The sequence below is a fragment of the Delphinapterus leucas genome, chromosome 11 (assembly GCF_059928025.1).
Source record: "Delphinapterus leucas isolate spDelLeu-1000000601 "Yukka" chromosome 11, BTC_Dleu_Yukka2, whole genome shotgun sequence".
Taxonomy (NCBI): domain Eukaryota; kingdom Metazoa; phylum Chordata; class Mammalia; order Artiodactyla; family Monodontidae; genus Delphinapterus; species Delphinapterus leucas.
In genome coordinates, this window is record NC_143139.1 from 23,004,444 (window position 1) to 23,022,870 (window position 18,427).

At 43.8% G+C, this 18,427-nt stretch overlaps 1 protein-coding gene across 2 annotated transcripts in view; it reads left to right on the top strand.

The window, feature by feature from the left end:
- Window positions 1-18,427, top strand: part of KLHL42 (kelch like family member 42) — a 73,500-nt gene that overhangs the window by 7,757 nt on the left and 47,316 nt on the right. Inside the window, exons 2-3 of one of the 2 annotated variants that reach the window (XM_022577839.2) lie at window positions 3,369-3,562; window positions 7,841-14,737. In XM_022577839.2, coding sequence (XP_022433547.1) covers window positions 3,369-3,562; window positions 7,841-8,292 — 646 coding nt within the window. In that variant the 3' untranslated portion in view covers window positions 8,293-14,737. Of the gene's footprint in view, window positions 1-3,368; window positions 3,563-7,840; window positions 14,738-18,427 lie in introns of those variants that run through there. The other variant, XM_089920433.1, reaches the window with a different exon arrangement.

Genomic DNA, 18,427 nt, shown 5'->3' on the forward strand with positions numbered 1-18,427 from the left:
ATTAAGAAAACACTAGGGAGTTCCCTGGTGGCGCAGTGGCCTGCCAATGCAGGGGACATGGGTTCGAGCCCTGGTCCGGGAAGATCCCACATGCCGTGGAGCAACTAAGCCTGTGCGCCACAACTACTGAGGCTGCACTCTAGAGATCATGAGCCACAACTGCTGAGCCTGTGTGCCACAACTACTGAAGCCCGTGCGCCTAGAGCCTGTGCTCCACAGCAAGAGAAGCCACTGCAATGAGAAGAGTAGCCCCCGCTCACCGCAACTAGAGAAAGCCCACGTGTAGTAACGAAGACCCAACGCAGCCAAAAATAAATAAATAAATTTATAAAAAAAAAAAAAAAGAAAGAAAACACTGTAGAGGTGATACTTTTTAAAAATAAGTGATAGCTTGGATTCACACCTTTACCCTTCAGAATGTGAAGAGTAGAAAAGTTATTTTCAGAAAATGGGAAAAGGCAAGAATTTATAGAAGCGAAAGCACTTTGTACAGAAGTCCAGCACTTTGTCCATTACAGCCAGTGACTATTGCAGTTGACAAATGAGAAACCCATCCTCCTGAGGTTAAGAAACGTAGGCAGTGACATGCAGGCAAGCATTCCCTCTAGTGACCCCTTTCTGCAAGTTACCCTTTTCAACTCTTACAACGTGCTTTTCTTTCCCCTACTGAGACTCAGATCAACTGAGATTTAATGACTTGTTCAAGCTCACAGAGCTGTTGAGTAGGGGAGCTGAGACTTCCCTGTGCAAGCCTGGGTTCATAATCCTTGGCAGTCTGCCTCCTCATCAAGTGGCCTGTTTTGGGGAGGCAATTGCATCATAAAACAAATTCAATATTGGAAAAGTGTTTCTCTTTTCAAGTGAATTTGAGCATGTTGGGGTCTGGAGAGACAGAGTTGTTTACTTTTAACTGCCTATTCGTTCAGCCTCAGAAAGAAGCCCCTTACATATTGCTTAGGACAAATGATTATGCGGGAGGAATATCAAAAACTGTTTTGATCTTACAAAATTTACTATCTGTGTACCTTTGGGAAGCAAACACAGATTGTGGGCTGGTAAAATTTTAAGCTTTATTTCCTTCGGATCCCCAAATTTGCACACACAGAGAGGGCATCATGGTCAGATTTTAAGGACCATTGGCAGCAGGAAAGGTAAGCAAAATGAACCAAGGACCCCCCAGTAACTGCCACCCCAGTGAAGTCTATTGGCGTGAAAAACTGAGTGGCTGGCTGAGTTTAGTGGACAATATGAGGTTCTTGATGAAGAGTACCCTATTTACTCTCTGATTGGAAAAACAAAACTAAGCTAAAACTCATTTTTAATGTAATGTAAACATTACAGGGACCTTTGGAAAAAAATCTTAATTTTTTAGTAGGTGACTAACATATGTTCTAGATCATAATGCACCATTGTTTATTAAACATTTGTCAGGAGATCAGGCATGGCTACTTGTTCACTGCTGCTTTTTAATCTGCCCTCTTACATGCTTTTTCCATTTGGAGCCTCTACCCCCCATTCTTTCTTAGGATGTTGTTACTTTTGAAGAGCTCATTGTGTTGGCATTAGATGAGGCCTCTAAATTCACCGGGTCTAGCTTCTTTATTTCAAACACTAGAAAACTGAGAAATTTTAGTGATGGTATCTTTTCTCTGTGTAGTACTTTCTGATAAGCTGTGTGGTGTAATTGTCTCGACCACCCTGTGATGGGTATGGTCCCCACCCTAGAGACAAAGGTCAGATAGCTGGTTATCAGCAGAGCGGGTCTAGAAGCAGGTCTCCTGCTCCTACAGTAATACGAAGCTGCTCGTATTACTGTAAACTTGAGATGGTTGCACGTATCACAGTCGGCTGACCCAGCACTTGCAAATGCTTATATCCTTCCTGGCCTTCAAAGAGTCCATTAATCTTTATGTACTACACTGAAAGAAATTAATTTTTTTCTTTTCAATTCAGAAGTCATGAGGCTTTTATTTAGTATCTGAAGCCGATAAGCAGAGTTTAGTTGTATTACTGAATATGGGCCTTAAAACCAATGCATTTCTCTTCTAAAAATTATTTACTCTTGTTATAGGTGATCATTTGTTGATAGAGGTATTTGTTAACATGTGTGAATACCCTAAGAATGTCAGATCAAAATAGTTTTAATTAGTTCACTGCTTACCTCCCCCTACCATATATGTTGTGAAGCAATATAGAAGACGCCCTCATATCGAGGAGGATGGGTGAGTGATCTGCTTAGGTGAACTCATGGTAAAGGGGTGTCTGGACCACCCTGTAGCAAACAACCTTTGCATGTGCTTGTCTGTGTAGGCAAGCACTGGTGTGTACCTAGGATGGAGCCTACCCACTGGGAATAGAGAGAGGCAAGGGAATGGGGTGGGTACTTGCTCCCACTCTTGGAAGAGGTATTGAGTTTATTTTATTTATTTATTTTTGAAGTATAGTTGATTTACAATGTGGGTTTTTTCTATTTTTTATTGAAGTATATTTTTACATTTATTTTTCTTGAAGTATAGAGGTATTGAGTTTAGCATATACAAAGTGGTTCTTGGTTTAAGCAAAGCAAGATTAGTCCTTGTTATATTGAAAATTGCTTATCTTCAATAGCAAAAGTTTGGAGAATGCACCAAACTTGTGGATTCTTGGGGACAAGAGTGAAATTTGACATGCCGTTCAGTCATTCCTTTGTCCCCAGGCAGAATAGCACCCAAATTGGAGAGCTCATTTCCTTCAAATATCCAGCAGATTTCTCACGCTGCTTTAGCAGATCATGCCATTGTCTTACTTCTTTTTTCTTGTTTATACTGTCTTAATTTTTTGCTTTCAAAAGCTGTACATTTTATTTTTGGCTGCGCCGTGCAGCTTGCGGGATCTTAGTTCCCCAATCAGGGATCAAACCCGTGCCCACTCCATTGGAAGTGCGGAGTCTTAACCACTGGACCGGGAAAGTCCGTTTTGTCTTACTTCTTCTTTTTTTTAATTATCATTTATTTATTTATTTATTTTACGTTTTTGGCTGCATCGGGTCTTAGTTGCGGCACGCGGACTCTTCGTTGTGGTGCGTGGGCTTCTCTCTAGTCGTGGCGTGTGGGTTTTCTCTCTCTAGTTGTGGCGCGCAGGTTCCAGGGCGCATGGGCTCTGTAGTTCGCGGCATGTGGGCTCTCTCGTTGAGGTGTGTGAACTCGGTAGTTGTGGCTCATGGGCTTAGTTGCCCCGAGGCATGTGGGATCTTAGTTCCCTGACCAGGGATCGAACCTGCGTCCCCCGCATTGTAAAGTGGATTCTTTACCACTGGACCACCAGGGAAGTCCCTGTCTTCTGAATGATCAAAAGAACTGACTTTGTGGGCCTTTGTGTCTCTCTTTCAGGTCTAACTTCAAACTCGTGGCTGTTATTTCAAAACTCTATGCCATTGGTGGGCAGGCCGTTTCTAACGTTGAATGTTACAGCCCTGAGCAGGATGCCTGGAATTTCGTGGCACCCTTACCAAACCCTCTGGCTGAGTTTTCTGCGTGTGAGTGTAAGGGGAAAATTTATGTCATTGGAGGATATACTACAAGAGGTAAGTAAAGGGGCCTAGTAAGTGGTCCTCCTACACGTGAGCTTTGGCAGCCTGGGAAAGGGCAGCAGGGGCTGGAGGAAACCCTCTAGTGTGATCTTATGTATTACATAGTATATATTTACATATCTGGAAAAAAGAGCATCCTGTATGACAGGGGCAGTTTGGAGAGGAGGGGCCTTTGATGCCTTTGTGTGAGCATGAAAATTGAAAGGGGGAGGGGGGGCTGTGAACAAAATGTATTTTCTTCCTGCTTTGGAAACCCCACCTTGTGGTCAGCCATCCTGTGACTTGGCTGGGTAACTCCCATCCTTCTCCCAAATGCACACTGAATCCGCCCCGTCCAACACTATGGAATTTAGTGCCACAGCATTCTCGCAGATCTTTGTTTTCACTTTCTCCCTTGTGTTTGGGCACAAGCATATCAGATACAGATTCCAGAAATTCAGCTCCAGGCGGTTGTTCCCATATCATAGAAGGAGCAAGTACATGAAGAGAATTCTTTCCTGACCAGTGATGGGAAGGGGTTGTGCTGTTTATTAAACCGTACATATGTGTTTTTCACTTTTGTGGGTGGGCATTTTATAGTTAATGTTGTGGAAATAAAAAGTTTCTTCAGAGGTTTTATACTGCTGGTCTTGGTAGGAAGCATCTCACAGCTTGGTTTTCTGTTACTTGGTTTTCTATTATTAACAGTAAGAAAGGCAATGGTGGACCACCAGGAAGAGGTGTGTCTTTCCTGTTATCTCTTTCCTTCCCGTAAAGCAGTTGTTTCCAAGTTATCTCATGGCCAAGGCAGTTTATTTCTTCTTTTGGTCTGTCTGGCTGTATAATGCCCAGAACTTTTAGAAAAGGCATAACTGGACTCTTAGCCACATTGAAGTAGTAGAGTTACCATTATATTTGACGTAGTGAAATAACCTATCACCCCTGTATGGTGTGATATGGGCAGGACAGAGCTCTCTCCAGCCCTGGCTGATAACAGGCGTGTGCTGATGGCCCCAGCAAGCTGCATGTGACCATTTATAACTTTGCAAAGAACAGAAATCCACATAATAATAATATGAAGTAGGTGGCAAAAATTCTTTCAACATAACCAGATGTGTCTTGTTTTGGGGATATATGTTTGAGGAAGAAGTTAAATGTAAGGTATTTTATGAGCATCTGATTTACTTTTTTTTTTTTTTTTTTGGTGACAGCGAAAGATTTTGATGAACACTTCTTAGAGTACCTCTAAACAGTTGATTGGTGGGGAGGGTGGTAGGCGGTGTTTTAGTTTCCTGTGGCTGACTTAACAAATGACCACAAACTTGGTGGCCTAAAGCAACAGAAATGTATTCTCTCACAGTTCTGGAGACCAGGAGTCTGAAGACAAGGTGTCAGGAGGATCACGCTCCCCCTGAAGGCTCTAGGGCAGAAACCTTCCTTGCCTCTTCCCGGCTCTGGTGGCGCCAGGTGTTCCTTGGCTAGAGGCTGCATGATTCCAATCCCTGCCTCTGTCCCCTCTGTGTGTATCCGTGTCTTCCTCTTCTGTCTCTTATAAAGACACACATCTCATTGGATTTAGAGCCCAGCTGGGTAATCCAGGATGACCTCGTCTTGAGATTCTTAACTAAATTACATCTGCAAAGACCCTTTTTCCAATAAAAAGTCACATTGAAAGGTTCTGGGGGTTAGAAGATGAACATATGTTTCAAGGGTCGCCATTCAGCTTTCTGCAGGTGGTGCGTTTATTTAGGCGTTTAAGAAGATGCAGTGGTGACATGGAAGGAGGGGAACAGTGAGGCTTTTTCTTTTTCACTCCAAGTTTTCATTACTTGTCCCTAGTGACTCTCCACTGATGATAAGATAATTGCCAGTTTTTCCTTTACGGATACTTGAAAGAAAATGAGACCTAGCAGTCATTTCTTTCACCGTCAACGTTGGTGTTCAGGTTACAGTGGTCAACTTTATAGACTTGACTAAACCATAGACCCGGGTGAATTCCTGTGCATGCATATGTACCTCCATGTGTATCTGTGTGTCTTCTCTCCTAGGAAAGTAAGTACAGTTATTTACTTTTGCACATTTCTAAGAATTCTGGTTCCTCCCTAGATTTTGTGACACAGAATGCGCCCTGTGGGCTGACCCAGTGCACACATATCCCTTGTCTTCTCTTCTAGCCAGGAGCTGGGAAGCGCTGACAGGAAGCACTGTAGCCTGAAGGCTATGCCCCTGGTAGATTTCCTAGTTTTTCCATGACCCTGGCTGAGCAAATGTTCTTTAGAGTTGACCTGGAAAACCCTTGCTTGTGTGTTTTCTAGTTTCACAAGCCGCTACTAAAGTGCCTTCTTGACTTGGGCCACCCACTGTGATTCCTGTCCCGGCTTCCCCGAGCCAAATCCCCACAATGGGATGGTTAGGTGACGTGGACAGATGACTGTTTGTGTAAGGACTGAAAACGAGTTTTTTACGATGGGAGGGCAGGACAGTTCCTCGTCCTCTGAAGCCCCCCTCCTCCTCTGCTTGGGCTCTTCCCAGCACTTCCTAATAGTTCCTTGTCTTGAAAACAAGAAGTCATAATTGTCATGAAAAAAAATAATTCAGGACTTAAGGTTGGCTTCGTAGCCTGCCGACTTCTTACGTTAGGTGAGACTTTTAAAATTTAGTAGGGAAGAGTTTGTGATTCTTATGATAGCTCTTTGATTGTTTTAATTCTTTGGCCGGCACTGAAGAAATGAAATTCGATAGAAAGTAGTAGTAACCACTAAAGGGAAGAAAGGTGATTTGTTAAATGTCAGAATCAACTCTAAATGTAAAGGCAGAAAGATCTTTCCGCCAACTCAAACGACCTCATCATGGTCTGAGCCCTTGTTGGGTGAGGAGAGAAAACATTTACAGAAGACCTGGAAGGACCTTCAGACCTGGACCTGAGAAATAAATACATTGAAGCTTTGCTAGAATAAGCCTTTTATTCGTGGGGTGGGGAGGGGTTACTAAGGGGCACTAGTTGGATAGATTAGTAACCAAACTCCCTAAGGCTGACTCCTAGGATGAGCTGTATCACAATCGCTACAAAGAAAAGAAAGAGGGGAGGTCATAGTCTTGGTGGAAAACAGAAGTTGTAACAATTTTGACATTTCTGCAGGCTCCGGACGGGTGCACACACAGGATCTGGACTCCTTTCCCTTCCCTCTGTGCCCTCTTAGGAGACACTTGACTTGGTAGCAGAGAGCACAGTGGAGCTCTAATTACTGCCCACTGTGAGTGGGTCCTTCTGTCTCAGGATCAAGTACTCCTCCCAGCTTCTGCAGCCATCAAAAGGCTGTGCGCTTTACTTGGACATCAGTTCCCAAGCTGGACTGTCTCTTACACTGATTTTGTTGTTTAAAAAACAACAACAAACAGTTCATTATTTTGGCTAATTCAGAGCATTTTTAGTTTTTTTTTTCTCAGTCTAAAATATTCCATTTATTCTTTCCTTGAGGAGAAAAGGAGAACAAAAAAAGAACGATAAAAAAAAAAAGAAAAATGAAACTAGATATTTTAAATTTCACAAGCATTTTTCAAAAAGAGAGTAGGCAATAATTTTCCTTGAAAAAGCTCTTCAAAATGATGTCAGGGTAGTCTTTCATCTACCATCCGATTTTATCCACACAATAATTAACCATCTCTTGTGAAACAGGGGTGGGGAAGGGGGAACGGCCTTTGCCAGTGTGTCTCTGGTGTTACAGTTGGGAAACAGAATTGCCAATGATTCTGTGGCTTGAAGGTCAGAGGTGAGATTTGCTTGCATCTCTCCTGCCATGCAGCTCTGCGTCCTTTCCTTTAGACGGCTCCAGAGATCCTGCTCGGCTTGCTTGGCTTGTTTTGTAGGATCTGTTGCCAAGGATAGATCCTCTTGGGGCTCTGCCAGTCAGAGCAGTCAGTCATTCAGTAGATACTGATGAGGGTTCTGAGGCTCGGATTCTTTGTACGTTGGCCTGTGGTGGTTCTCAAAGTTGCAAGGGTCCCAGGGAGGAGGGGGTGCTCTGTCACAGCGGCTCATCTGCCTGGCCTGGCCTGACCCACTCTGACAGCCTCCCAGGCAGGGGACGTACCCGGCAGGCCAGTGGGGATGATTCTGCACGGATCTCCTCCCAGCCATTTCGAAAACTATTTCCCCAACCTCGGCTTTCCTGAAATAGTTTTGCCTCTGTGTTAGCCAATCACTCAGGTGGAGGTAGGCGTGTATGTCCAGCCCAGGCAGCCGGCCTTGCTCCCGGTCGCTGTGTCATCATGCGGCTTCTTCCTGCCTTTCAGACCGGAACCTGAACATCTTGCAGTACTGCCCCTCCGCTGACACCTGGACGCTCTTTGAAACGTGCGACGTCCACATCCGCAAGCAGCAGATGGTGTCCGTGGAGGAGACCATCTACATCGTGGGGGGCTGTCTCCACGAGCTGGGGCCCACCCGGAGGGGCAGCCAGAGCGAGGACATGCTCACCGTGCAGTCCTACAACACTGTCACCCGCCAGTGGCTCTACCTCAAGGAGAACACGTCCAAGTCGGGCCTCAACCTGACGTGCGCGCTTCACAATGACGGCATCTACATCATGAGCAGAGACGTGACCCTGTCCACCAGCTTGGAACACCGAGTCTTCCTCAAGTACAACATCTTTTCGGATAGCTGGGAAGCCTTTAGGCGTTTCCCAGCCTTTGGACACAACTTGCTGGTCTCTTCGCTTTATCTGCCCAATAAAGCAGAGACATGACTGAATTGACTTAGTATTTAAAAGAAACCTGGTTCAAGACCAAAAAAACAAAAGAACCATGTCCAATTTCGAGAGAGACTGATTTTTAAAGGGAAAATGTGGGTTTTAGGTCATTTATACAAAAGCTGTAAATACGCCTACTTGAACTAATTACTTGAAAACTTGTGGAAAAAAGAGACCAACTTTATTATTTTTTTAATTATTGATTTTTAAATTATGGGAGCAAATCCATGATAATGTTTTCATACAAATGTGAGACCCTTCGGCCGGTGACTGAAACTGATCCTCAAAAAGAAGATTCATTGTGCCTGCTTGGTAAAGGGCCAAAGTCAATAATTGGCATGAGTGGTAAAGATGATTTTAAAATCAGTTTTATTTAGGTCACTTGAAATATCATTGATACCTTAAGTGAGAGATTTTTTTTTGGTTTTTAATTTACTTGACAAACATATTAACACTGTCTTTCTCCCCCGGTCACACCCGCATATATTGCAGTGTATTTAAAATAGGTTCTATGTTCGTATATTTTATTTGCACACGACTTCCCAGGAAACTTACACCAGTGGAACCAGTACCCAGTCCTCCCCAAAACCTGCATAAAAACATTCTCAGCTATTTTTCCAGTCTTTTTTTACAGTTATGAATGCTGAGTAAATAGGAAGGTATAACCTCTTATTTCATTTATGTAGCAGATTGCAGATTTATGTGGTCAGATGGGTTGTATTGCTAGGCGTTCTGTATTTCTTAAAAGAGAGGATATATTGTTTCATTCGGTTCTTTTAAAAGGACAGATCTCTGTGTTTTTAAAATCGAGTCTTAAATTTAAGTGGGAAGGAAAGGAAGCACCAAATAACGGGAAAAAATGCCTTTGAGAGTTATTTTATTGACTGTATTTGACTTAGTTCTTTTTTTAAAGTTTGAAACAGTAACTTTATATTTCGGTCAGGCACCTTTGTAATTTAATCTCGGCTTTTTAGTTCATGCTTTGCTTTTGTGGGGTAAGGTGAGGGTAGCTTTGAAACGTTTGTGCTGGAGAGAGGGGAAGAAGCCCCTACAGAGATGGAATGGATCTGGTAGGATTTCTGGAATCTGGTAAGGTGCTCTGCTTGCCTTGGTTGGTAAATCAAGTGGAACCCAGCTCAAGCAGTTGTTACAGTAAGTCAGTTAACAAATGAATACAATCTTCTGCCAGTTACAGATCAGCATTTCTTTAAAAATATACAGGCGTATCTCAGAGATAGTTCAGTTCCAGACCACTGCAATAAAGCAAATAAAGCAAGTTGCAAGAATTTTTGGGTTTCCCAGCATGTATAACGGTTATATATACACTATACTGTAGTCTGTTAAGTGTGCAATAGTACTATGTCTAGAAAAACAATGTACATACCTTACTTTAAAAATGCTCTATTGCTAAAAAAATGCCAACCCTTATACCTGACAAGCTGGGGTTGCCACAGATCTTCAATTTATCAAAAACATGTTATCTTCGAAGTGCAATCAAGTGAAGCACAATGAAACAAGATATGCCTGTATACACGCACGTAAAGAAATTTTATTTTCATTGAGAAACACTTTCTGAGATTCCCTGATTTTCTGTGATGGAATAAGTTTAAACTGTGAGCTGGACCCTATCTTTCTGTCCTAACATTCCAGTTTCAGCATGCCCCGCTTTAAGAAACTCCCGTAGAAAAAGAAAAACTGTTGCAGCAAATTCATGCACTCAGCACACGTGCTGAGCGCCTCTAGTATGCATTCACCATGCAGCTGTCACAGAGGAGGCGGTAACCTCGACAGCCTTCACTTTACCCAAGGAGTCACCCCAGGGTTTCCGGGCAGCGGTGGCGTCCTGTACATATATTATGGTATATTTAAAATTAGGGTCTACTTGTAAAAATTCTAGTTGCATAACTTTTCAGGAATACTTCCGTTAGGTAAAATGAGGTGTCTTTATTGCGGACCTGGAGACAGATCTTTGCATCTTGTCACCAAATCTTATCAGCACTCTCCTTTCAACGCTATTTAAGGGTTTCTAAGCCAGATCCATTTGTTCTCAAATACTTAGCCTTTTTTTTCTTTTTTTAAAAAAACAACAACTCTGAACTGAAATCTTCCTGGAAATGGTACTTTAATAATAGAGTTATATTAATTTATATTCATTATAGAAATGAATTTCCAGTGACCAAGAATTTCATTACATATATTTAAAAATCTAATTTATTTTAGATAGCATTAACTTTTGGTACTATAGATCTTAACATCTTTAAGGCTTATCCTTATATATTCATAAGATTCTAGCCAGTTGAATTAATTCTGGACAAACAATTGGAGATTAGCTCGTAAATACCCACATTGTAAAAAATACAGTATTATTCCTGCCAACCAGTTCTCTTCCTCATTATATTCTTTGGGTCCATTTTCCGAATGCTGACAACTAGATGCTTGGACCAAGTGAAGGCATACTCTGATCCAAAAAGCTCTTTTTATAAACCAGGTTTGATGTGTGTGTGTATGTGCATCTGTGTGTGTGTGTGTGTGTGTGTGTGTGTGCATTTGCACGCATCTGGCATATTAAGCTCTCTCTAAGATACGCAGACTCCTAACAAGACTGTTCCTTGGGGCTGCCAGTGGTACGTAGGCAAAGTGGAAAGTGCAGTAGAACAGATCTGTGGACTTGGGACATTATCCTTCCTGCTGTACACGTCAGCTGTGTCGGCATTTTGCGGGTAATTTTAATTTAGCCCTGTTCTCTCACTGGTGCCGATGTTACACTAAAGGCTGTACCTGTGACGAAGGCAGTGTTGCTTTGGAAGTCTCCCTGCGTTTCCTCTCTTTCTCTATACATGTTCTCCTTCTTTTCAGAGATGCTTCTGAGGGGTGCTGACCTCTCTGTAGGGAGGGGAGTTACTGGGAGGACCCCAGTGGTGGCCACCCTGCCAGAGGCGGCCTATTTCACTGAGAATGGTCTGAATGGCAGAATGAGTCCTGAGTGTGAATTGTTAGAGGAAGGTTGTTGATTCTTCCTGTCATACTTCTGGCTTTCTCTTCTGCACCCTTAGTTTCAGAGGCGTCTCCCTTTGTTTTTCTGATGAATGTGTAGGAGTTGACTATTTCAACCGTATGTGTTAAATCTTAACAAAGAAGTACTGAGAAGGTTATGGATACTAGTAAGAAGCAAGTAGATGTAGATTAAGCATGAATACCAAAGAGAATTTCACTCTGCCATTTTTTTTGAACCAAAATCCCAAGTCATTCCAAATGCCTTAGATATCAATTAAAATTGTACTGAGATGGACAAAGCTCTTTCTCTACAGAGAGAGTAATCAAGTAAATGCCTGTTCTCTTTCAATAAACCATTACTGAGCAGTGTGGATGCCGTGTTTTCAGATTTCCAGGCAAAGTCATGACTCTACCTGTTTGGCTGCACAGGTAAATCAAGTGGAAAGGCTTTGGCCTTCCTGGTCGACCAGGATTTAATAAGCAGTGGCTTAGTGCAGAGCACTCTAGAGACAGCATAGCAACAGAAAGGGAATATGGGTGAGCTGTTAGATGCCTTTCTCCTGCACCAGGGGTGGGAATACAGAACATCTGTGCCACCATTCTTTCAAGGAGGCATTGTGAATGAGCGGCACTCCTCTCCTCCCAGACAGGAATTGGTCTTAAAATCTGTGTCATTGATGCTTCCAGGCATCCACTACCAGTGCATCAGAGTGAGATGAAGTCTATTTGTCATCCCTGCCTTAGGCAGAGGAGTGAATGAATTACGTGAGTAGACACCACCCAAAATGGCTTTGAAAGCAGTGAGCTGATTCAGCTCAGTTCCCTGGTTCCCAGAAATATGTATTAAATATCTATCATGTGACAGAAAGTGCTAAGAAGTGGGGATACAGACATAAGTAAGCCACCATCCCCGGCCTTGAAGAGCTTACGGCCTTGTGAAAATGTTTGTCGTGATGGTCGTAACTAGACTGTTCGTCTGGAAGATGCCCACTTTTGTCAGACGCACTGGGGCTCCCTGGCCTTCCTGCCTCTTCAGTCCTGGTTCCAGTCTGTCCCCTACTTTATGGTTGACTAACCATCATCATGAACCAGCTTTTCTCTAGATTTGAACATTACATCCTATGGTTTCTGTTTTTCACAGTATGCTCTTTTCTCACTACTTTCCGTAGTCTTCTCTGTACTTCATTTTTCAGAAAAGAATGATATGAGATCTGCTTTATTTAAAATACTTACCAGGCTCCACAGCTTATGGAGCTGAGAGCTCAGCAGCTTGATCCCATGAAAAGGAGGAGCAAAGCCAGGGAAGCAGGTATTGGGAGAGAAGCAAGCTGTTCACATGTGCGTTTGTACCTATGCCTTTAACACACTTCCATAAAAAGTATTAATAAAGAAATGGACATTGAGACACTAGTCCTGACTGAAAGTCAGTTGAGTTTTTGCCTTTGTGATAACTGTCAAAGGGTATGTTTCATTCACATGAGAGTATTTATTTTTCATTTTCTGGTGTTAATTTAGGAACACGATACAAAATACATACCGGTTGACACAGGCTGACTTCTGCCCTTGAAGTAACCATTTTTATCCATTCCTGTAGGAGACAGATTAAATGTAAAAGACGGTCAATTCTGAGTTGCAAAGGGTGCTGTAATGACCTTGATAGAGTTGGCTGGTGCTCTGTCAAATGGATGTCACAGTCTCTTACTAGTAAAGAGAAAGAAAATGTCATCTGCGTTCTTGTGTCATTTTTCTAAAAAAATACTTAATGGGGGCTCTTTAGATGTCTCTGCAAGGTTTTCATTTCTAGTGGTCATTTTAGGCAAAATGATAATCCGTAGAATGAATAGTTATGTTTTGTTATGACTAATTCTTTGTTTAAAAGGTTGTATTGAGTCTTCAATTTCAAGTGTGGCTTAAAATGTAAACACATCACATGATTCATTTCAGTACAATGATGCCTATGAAGCACTTATTCAAACAGCATTCCTTTGTGTTTAGAACTGCAGAAGAAAATCTCTTCAAATAAAATAGTCCTGAATCAGTGTATGTTGTCCTTGAAGTATGAGCTGTGGACTCAGGGCTGGGAGGAGGCAGACAATGCGTGAGACAGGCCCGTGCAGTGGGAGCTCCTGACTGCCTGGAAGGCCAGACGAACACGTGAACCAGTTAGAGAGGTGGCATTTGGCTGGAGGAGGAGTCACATGGGGCATGTCGTGAGAGCTGCTAGTGTTGGGAGAAGAGGGATCGGGGAGGAGGGTCTCTGAGTCCTTATAATTCTGAATAAAAGAACAAAGTCTAAATCTCACCGTTTAGCAGCTGTGTCCCTCCACAATCTATGTTTTCTACCACTTCCCACTGTTGTGAGCGCCCCTCACTCCAGGAAAACTGCAACACACAACTCCTTTTCTATTGTGTTAGTTATGGTGCTGTCTGCGAGGCTGAGAGAAGCTGGGGGTCAGTGTCACAAAATGGGGTTCAGGGGCTTCCCTGGTGGCACAGTGGTTAAGAATCCACCTGCCAACGCAGGGGACACGGTTTCGAGCCTCAGTCCGGGAAGATCCCACATGCCGCGGAGCAACGAAGCCCGTGCGCCACAACTACTGAGCCCACGTGCCGCAACTACTGAAGCCCGCCCGCTTAGAGCCCATGCTCCACAACAAGAGAAGCCACCGCAATGAGAAGCCCACGCACCACAACCAAGAGTAGCCCCCGCTCACCACAACTAGAGAAAGCCCACGTGCAGCAACAAAGACCCAACGCATCCAATATATAATAAATAAATACGTAAATTTATAAAAACAAAGCAAAACAGAAAACAAAATGGGGTTCAGTTACTAGATGATGGCCTACGGATGTCCATCTTCTTCTTCATTTTTTTTTTTTTTTTTGGCCGCTCCCCACGGCTAGCAGTATCTTAGTTCCCTGACCAGGGATTGAACCCAGGACCCCTGTAGTGGAAACGCAGAGTGCTAACCACTGGACCGCCAGGGAAGTCGCTGATGCCCATCTTCTATCCTTTGATTGCCCCGCCTGTGGGAACACGTGTGCATGCACATGCCCTTCTTATACATACAATTTTAAGAATGACCCAACTTGAACTACTACTACTACCCCATTAAAAATCAAAGACACACTCATCTTTTCCCCAAGGGAAACAATCAAAAATCAGATCCAGCTACTGTATCCAAAGGTGACCTCACAGCTCACTGAGTCCCAAGTCCAGGGTTGTCAGGGATTATCCATCCCTCTGAAGCCCATGGGTGACCACCCATTTCTGGCAGTCTATAAACTAACGAAGAAGTTAACTATTTCGGACACACCCCACGCTAACGGAGCACTTACTCTGTGACAGGAAATCTAGGCATTTTTCTATTTAACTTATTTAATCCTCACAGCAATCCCATGTGGTAAATATGAATATTACCCCCCTTTACAGCTGAGGAAACTGAGGCACTGCAGGTCACAAGTTGCCATTTGGGAAAAGGCAGAAGGGAAATGGCCTGCAACAGTCACTTGTCCAGATGGCATACATCTTCCTGCAGGTAGCGGCTGGCAAGGGCCCTGGTGGTGGAGTGGGTTTCTGGGCAATCTGGGAGCCCGTGATTCTGCTCTGCAGCAGGGTGTTCCATGGCCGTGCGTGAATGGGTGTGCCCAGGTGGCGGCCACGTTCCTGTTGGCAGGGTTATGGGAGCTGTGGGGAGGAAGCCTGCGACCCTCTATAGGCACTGTGGAATCCCAGGCCCCTGTCTGCAGGCCATAAACATTTCCTTGGCAACGAAACCCTTTAAAAACCCAATTAGATGCTGGTACATCTGATCTCTGGCAACTCTGTGGGCCAGTGGCCCAGATCTAATGGAGCCCAGCTCCTTGAACTTGGAGCCCACCTTTGTGATTTCCGTCGCCACCCTTCACCCTCAGCTTGATGGCTCCAATCTCTTCCTCAGCTTTGGGACAACCTGAGGCAGTAGGGTTCTGCCCTTCCAGACTACATCCCAGGGAATGCTGCTTTAGTGGAAATGGTTGCCTCTATGTGGCAGGAGGGGTTTGGGGATACAATTCCCACCTTATTTCTTTGCCTCCTCCGAGAACCCAGTCTGACGGTTTTGTTCATGCACCTTTGCAAGGCAAAGGTGGCTCTTGCAGTTCTGCAAGGCACATGTTATGTGACCCTCTGTGGCTGCCTGGCTGCAAGCAGGAGGGTTAAAAGCATGGGCTACAGAGCAAGACTGGCTGAGTTTGCTTCCCAGTCCTGCCACTTTCTAGCTGTATAGGCTTGGTCAGTTTACTGTATCTCCCTGGACCTCAGTTGCTTTATCTGTAAAGAAGGGTAAAAGTAGTATCCACTCTATGGGATTATTGTGGAAATTGAATAAGGAAATCCATTCCTCAAAAGCAGCTTACACCAAAGAAGTAGGGGAGGAAGTCCACATCCACACTTATTTGGAAGATGTGCTGGAATGAAGGGAACTGGAATAAAAGAGACCACCCTGTGTTTCCCGGGATTGTTGGTGCCATTGCTGAGTGAGGGTTCAGGTAGGGACACCAAGATGCCCTGCAACAGAGTAGCCAGCACCCCTGGTACAAATTCCTGTTGCGGAGAGGAGATGCTAGTTATCACCTCTGGGCTGGTGGTAAATGGCCAGCCTCTGCGCTGGGGCAGACTCATGCACAGTGATCCTGTGCCACTAAAACCTAAAGAAAAGGCATGTCTGTGTCTTTTCCCAGCTCTGTTTTCCAAGAGGTGAATAGGTGTTTTCTAGTAGTGCTGATGTTTATTTGTTCTGAAGTCTTTTCTGCTCTGTTGTGGCTCTTGAAAATCACAATCTTCAAAGGCAGCTTTGTAAAGTGGCGTTTCGATGTCACATACTCGTGGACTTGTTGCATGGCTTCAGAATGTTTCCCATCATGGTGCCTGCCCAGGGGTCTCTGTCAAGCATGGTGATTGCCTCTCTGACACAATCATCACCCTCCTGTTTCCTTCTGAGCTTTGTAGTTATTCAGGCTCTACTGTGTAAATAGTGGGGTCAATCTTACTAGGAGGAGGCTGGATGAAACAACAGCTCCTGTGAATGCTGTGTAGAGTAAACCCTGGGCCCATACACTCTCCTGCTTTGAGCTGGACACATCAATATAGACAAAATTCCAAGTGAAGAAAATTTCAATGTTGAGAGAGAACTAGAGAAAATTACCGTAGGACTAGGTGTATTTGCATGGGACGGAAACCCTAAAGTAACATACTTTAAATACAAGAGAAGTTAATTTTCTCTGATGGAACAGAAGCCTGGAGTCAGGCAGCGTGGAGCTGGTACAGCCCATGGTGTGCTGGGCTGGCTTGTTCCAGCTTGTGAGAACCAGTTGTTAACATCTCTTCCCAACTCTATGTTCACTGATGTCACACTGGTAACTCAAAATTGGCCATGGTGGAGTAGTCATGTCACAGAAATTGGCAAACGCTACAAGTCACGGTTTTGCCTTCCAAAGAGCCTGTTGTTTAACATTTAACAGCACACCTCTGGGTATAACTCTCTACAGAATTAGGGACCCAAGCTTTTTCTATCCTACTGCTCCATCATCCTTGTATGTGATTCCCATTCTTATGGTCATTCATGTCCACAATTGCTGAAAAAGTTCCAGACATTGAATTACATATTCCAGGTGGCAAGAAGGAATCCAAAAACAAGGGGACAAATACTGGCACCAGCAGTATCTTAAGGACGTTCCTGGGAAGCTGCTATACAACATTTCTTTGGCCAGCACTAGGGACATGGCTGTACCTAACTGTAAGGGAGCCTGGGAGATGTAGTATGTATTTGGGGATCCATCTGTAAAGCTAAATGGTAGGGGTCTGTGGTAAACAGAGCTCTAAGATATCCCTGTGCTCTTTACCCTTGTATAATCTCCTCCCCTTGAATATGGACTTGCAGATATGAAGAGAGAGCACTCCTGTGATTATGCTATATCCCAAATTAACTTTTTTTAAAATGGTATGGGTGACTTTCTTTTTATTTTATTTTATTTATTTAGTTTGGTTGCGCCAGGTCTTAGTTGCTGCAGGCGGGCTCCTTTAGTTGCAGCATGTGTGCTCCTTAGTTGCAGCTCACGGGCTCCTTAGTTGTGGCATGCAAACTCTTAGTTGCAGCATGCATGTGGGATCTAGTTCCCTGACCAGGGATCGAAACTGTGTCCCCTGCATTGGGATTCTTAACCACTGTGCCACCAGGAAAGTCCCAAATTAATTAACTTTAAGATAGGGAGATTTTCTGTGTATGCCTGACCTAATCACAAAAGCCCTTTAAATCCAAGTCTAGAGGTCAGAAATGGAGAAAGCTAGAGATTAGAAGCATGAGAAAGATTCAGTGTGCCATTGCTGGCTTGAAGATACAGGTAGCCCTGTGGTAAGGAAGGCAGGAAGCCTCTAGGAGCTGAAAGTGAACCCCTGCTAACACCCAACAAGGAAATGAGAATCTCAGTCCTACAACCACAAGGAACTGAATTCTGCCAGTGTGGTGAAGAAATTGGCTCTTTTTCCCTTAGACACTTAATTGTTTTAAAGCTGTCAGTGTCCTAAATTCTAGCATATTTTGTGCTAAGTCGAACTTGGTAAATTCTTTTTTTTTTAATTTATTTTATTTATTTTTGGCTGTGTTGGGTCTTTGTTGCTGCGTGCAGTCTTTCTCTAGTTGTGGCAAGCGGGGACTACTCTTCATTGCAGTGCATGGGGTTCTCATTGCAGTGGCTTCTCTTGTTACAGAGCATGGGCTCTAGGCGTGCAGGCTCAGTAGTTGTGGCTCGTGGGCTCTAGAGCACAGGCTCTGTAGTTGTGGTGCACGGGCTTAGTTGCTCCGCGGCATGTGGGATCTTCCCGGACCAGGGCTCGAACCCGTGTCCCCTGCATTAGCATGTGGATTTTTAACCACTGGGCCACCAGGGAAGCCCGAACTTGTTAAATTCTTAATCAACAGATATTTATTAAGCAAATACTAGCATGGCTGCCATTGGAATACAAAATAAATAAAAACTTTGTCCTAACAGGAACTTGAAGTCTAGTTCAGGGATAGATGTGGACATTAATGCAATTAGAGAAAAGAGGGTGTTCATATAGTCACATTATACATTGACCCAGAAATGAGTGCAGTAGAGC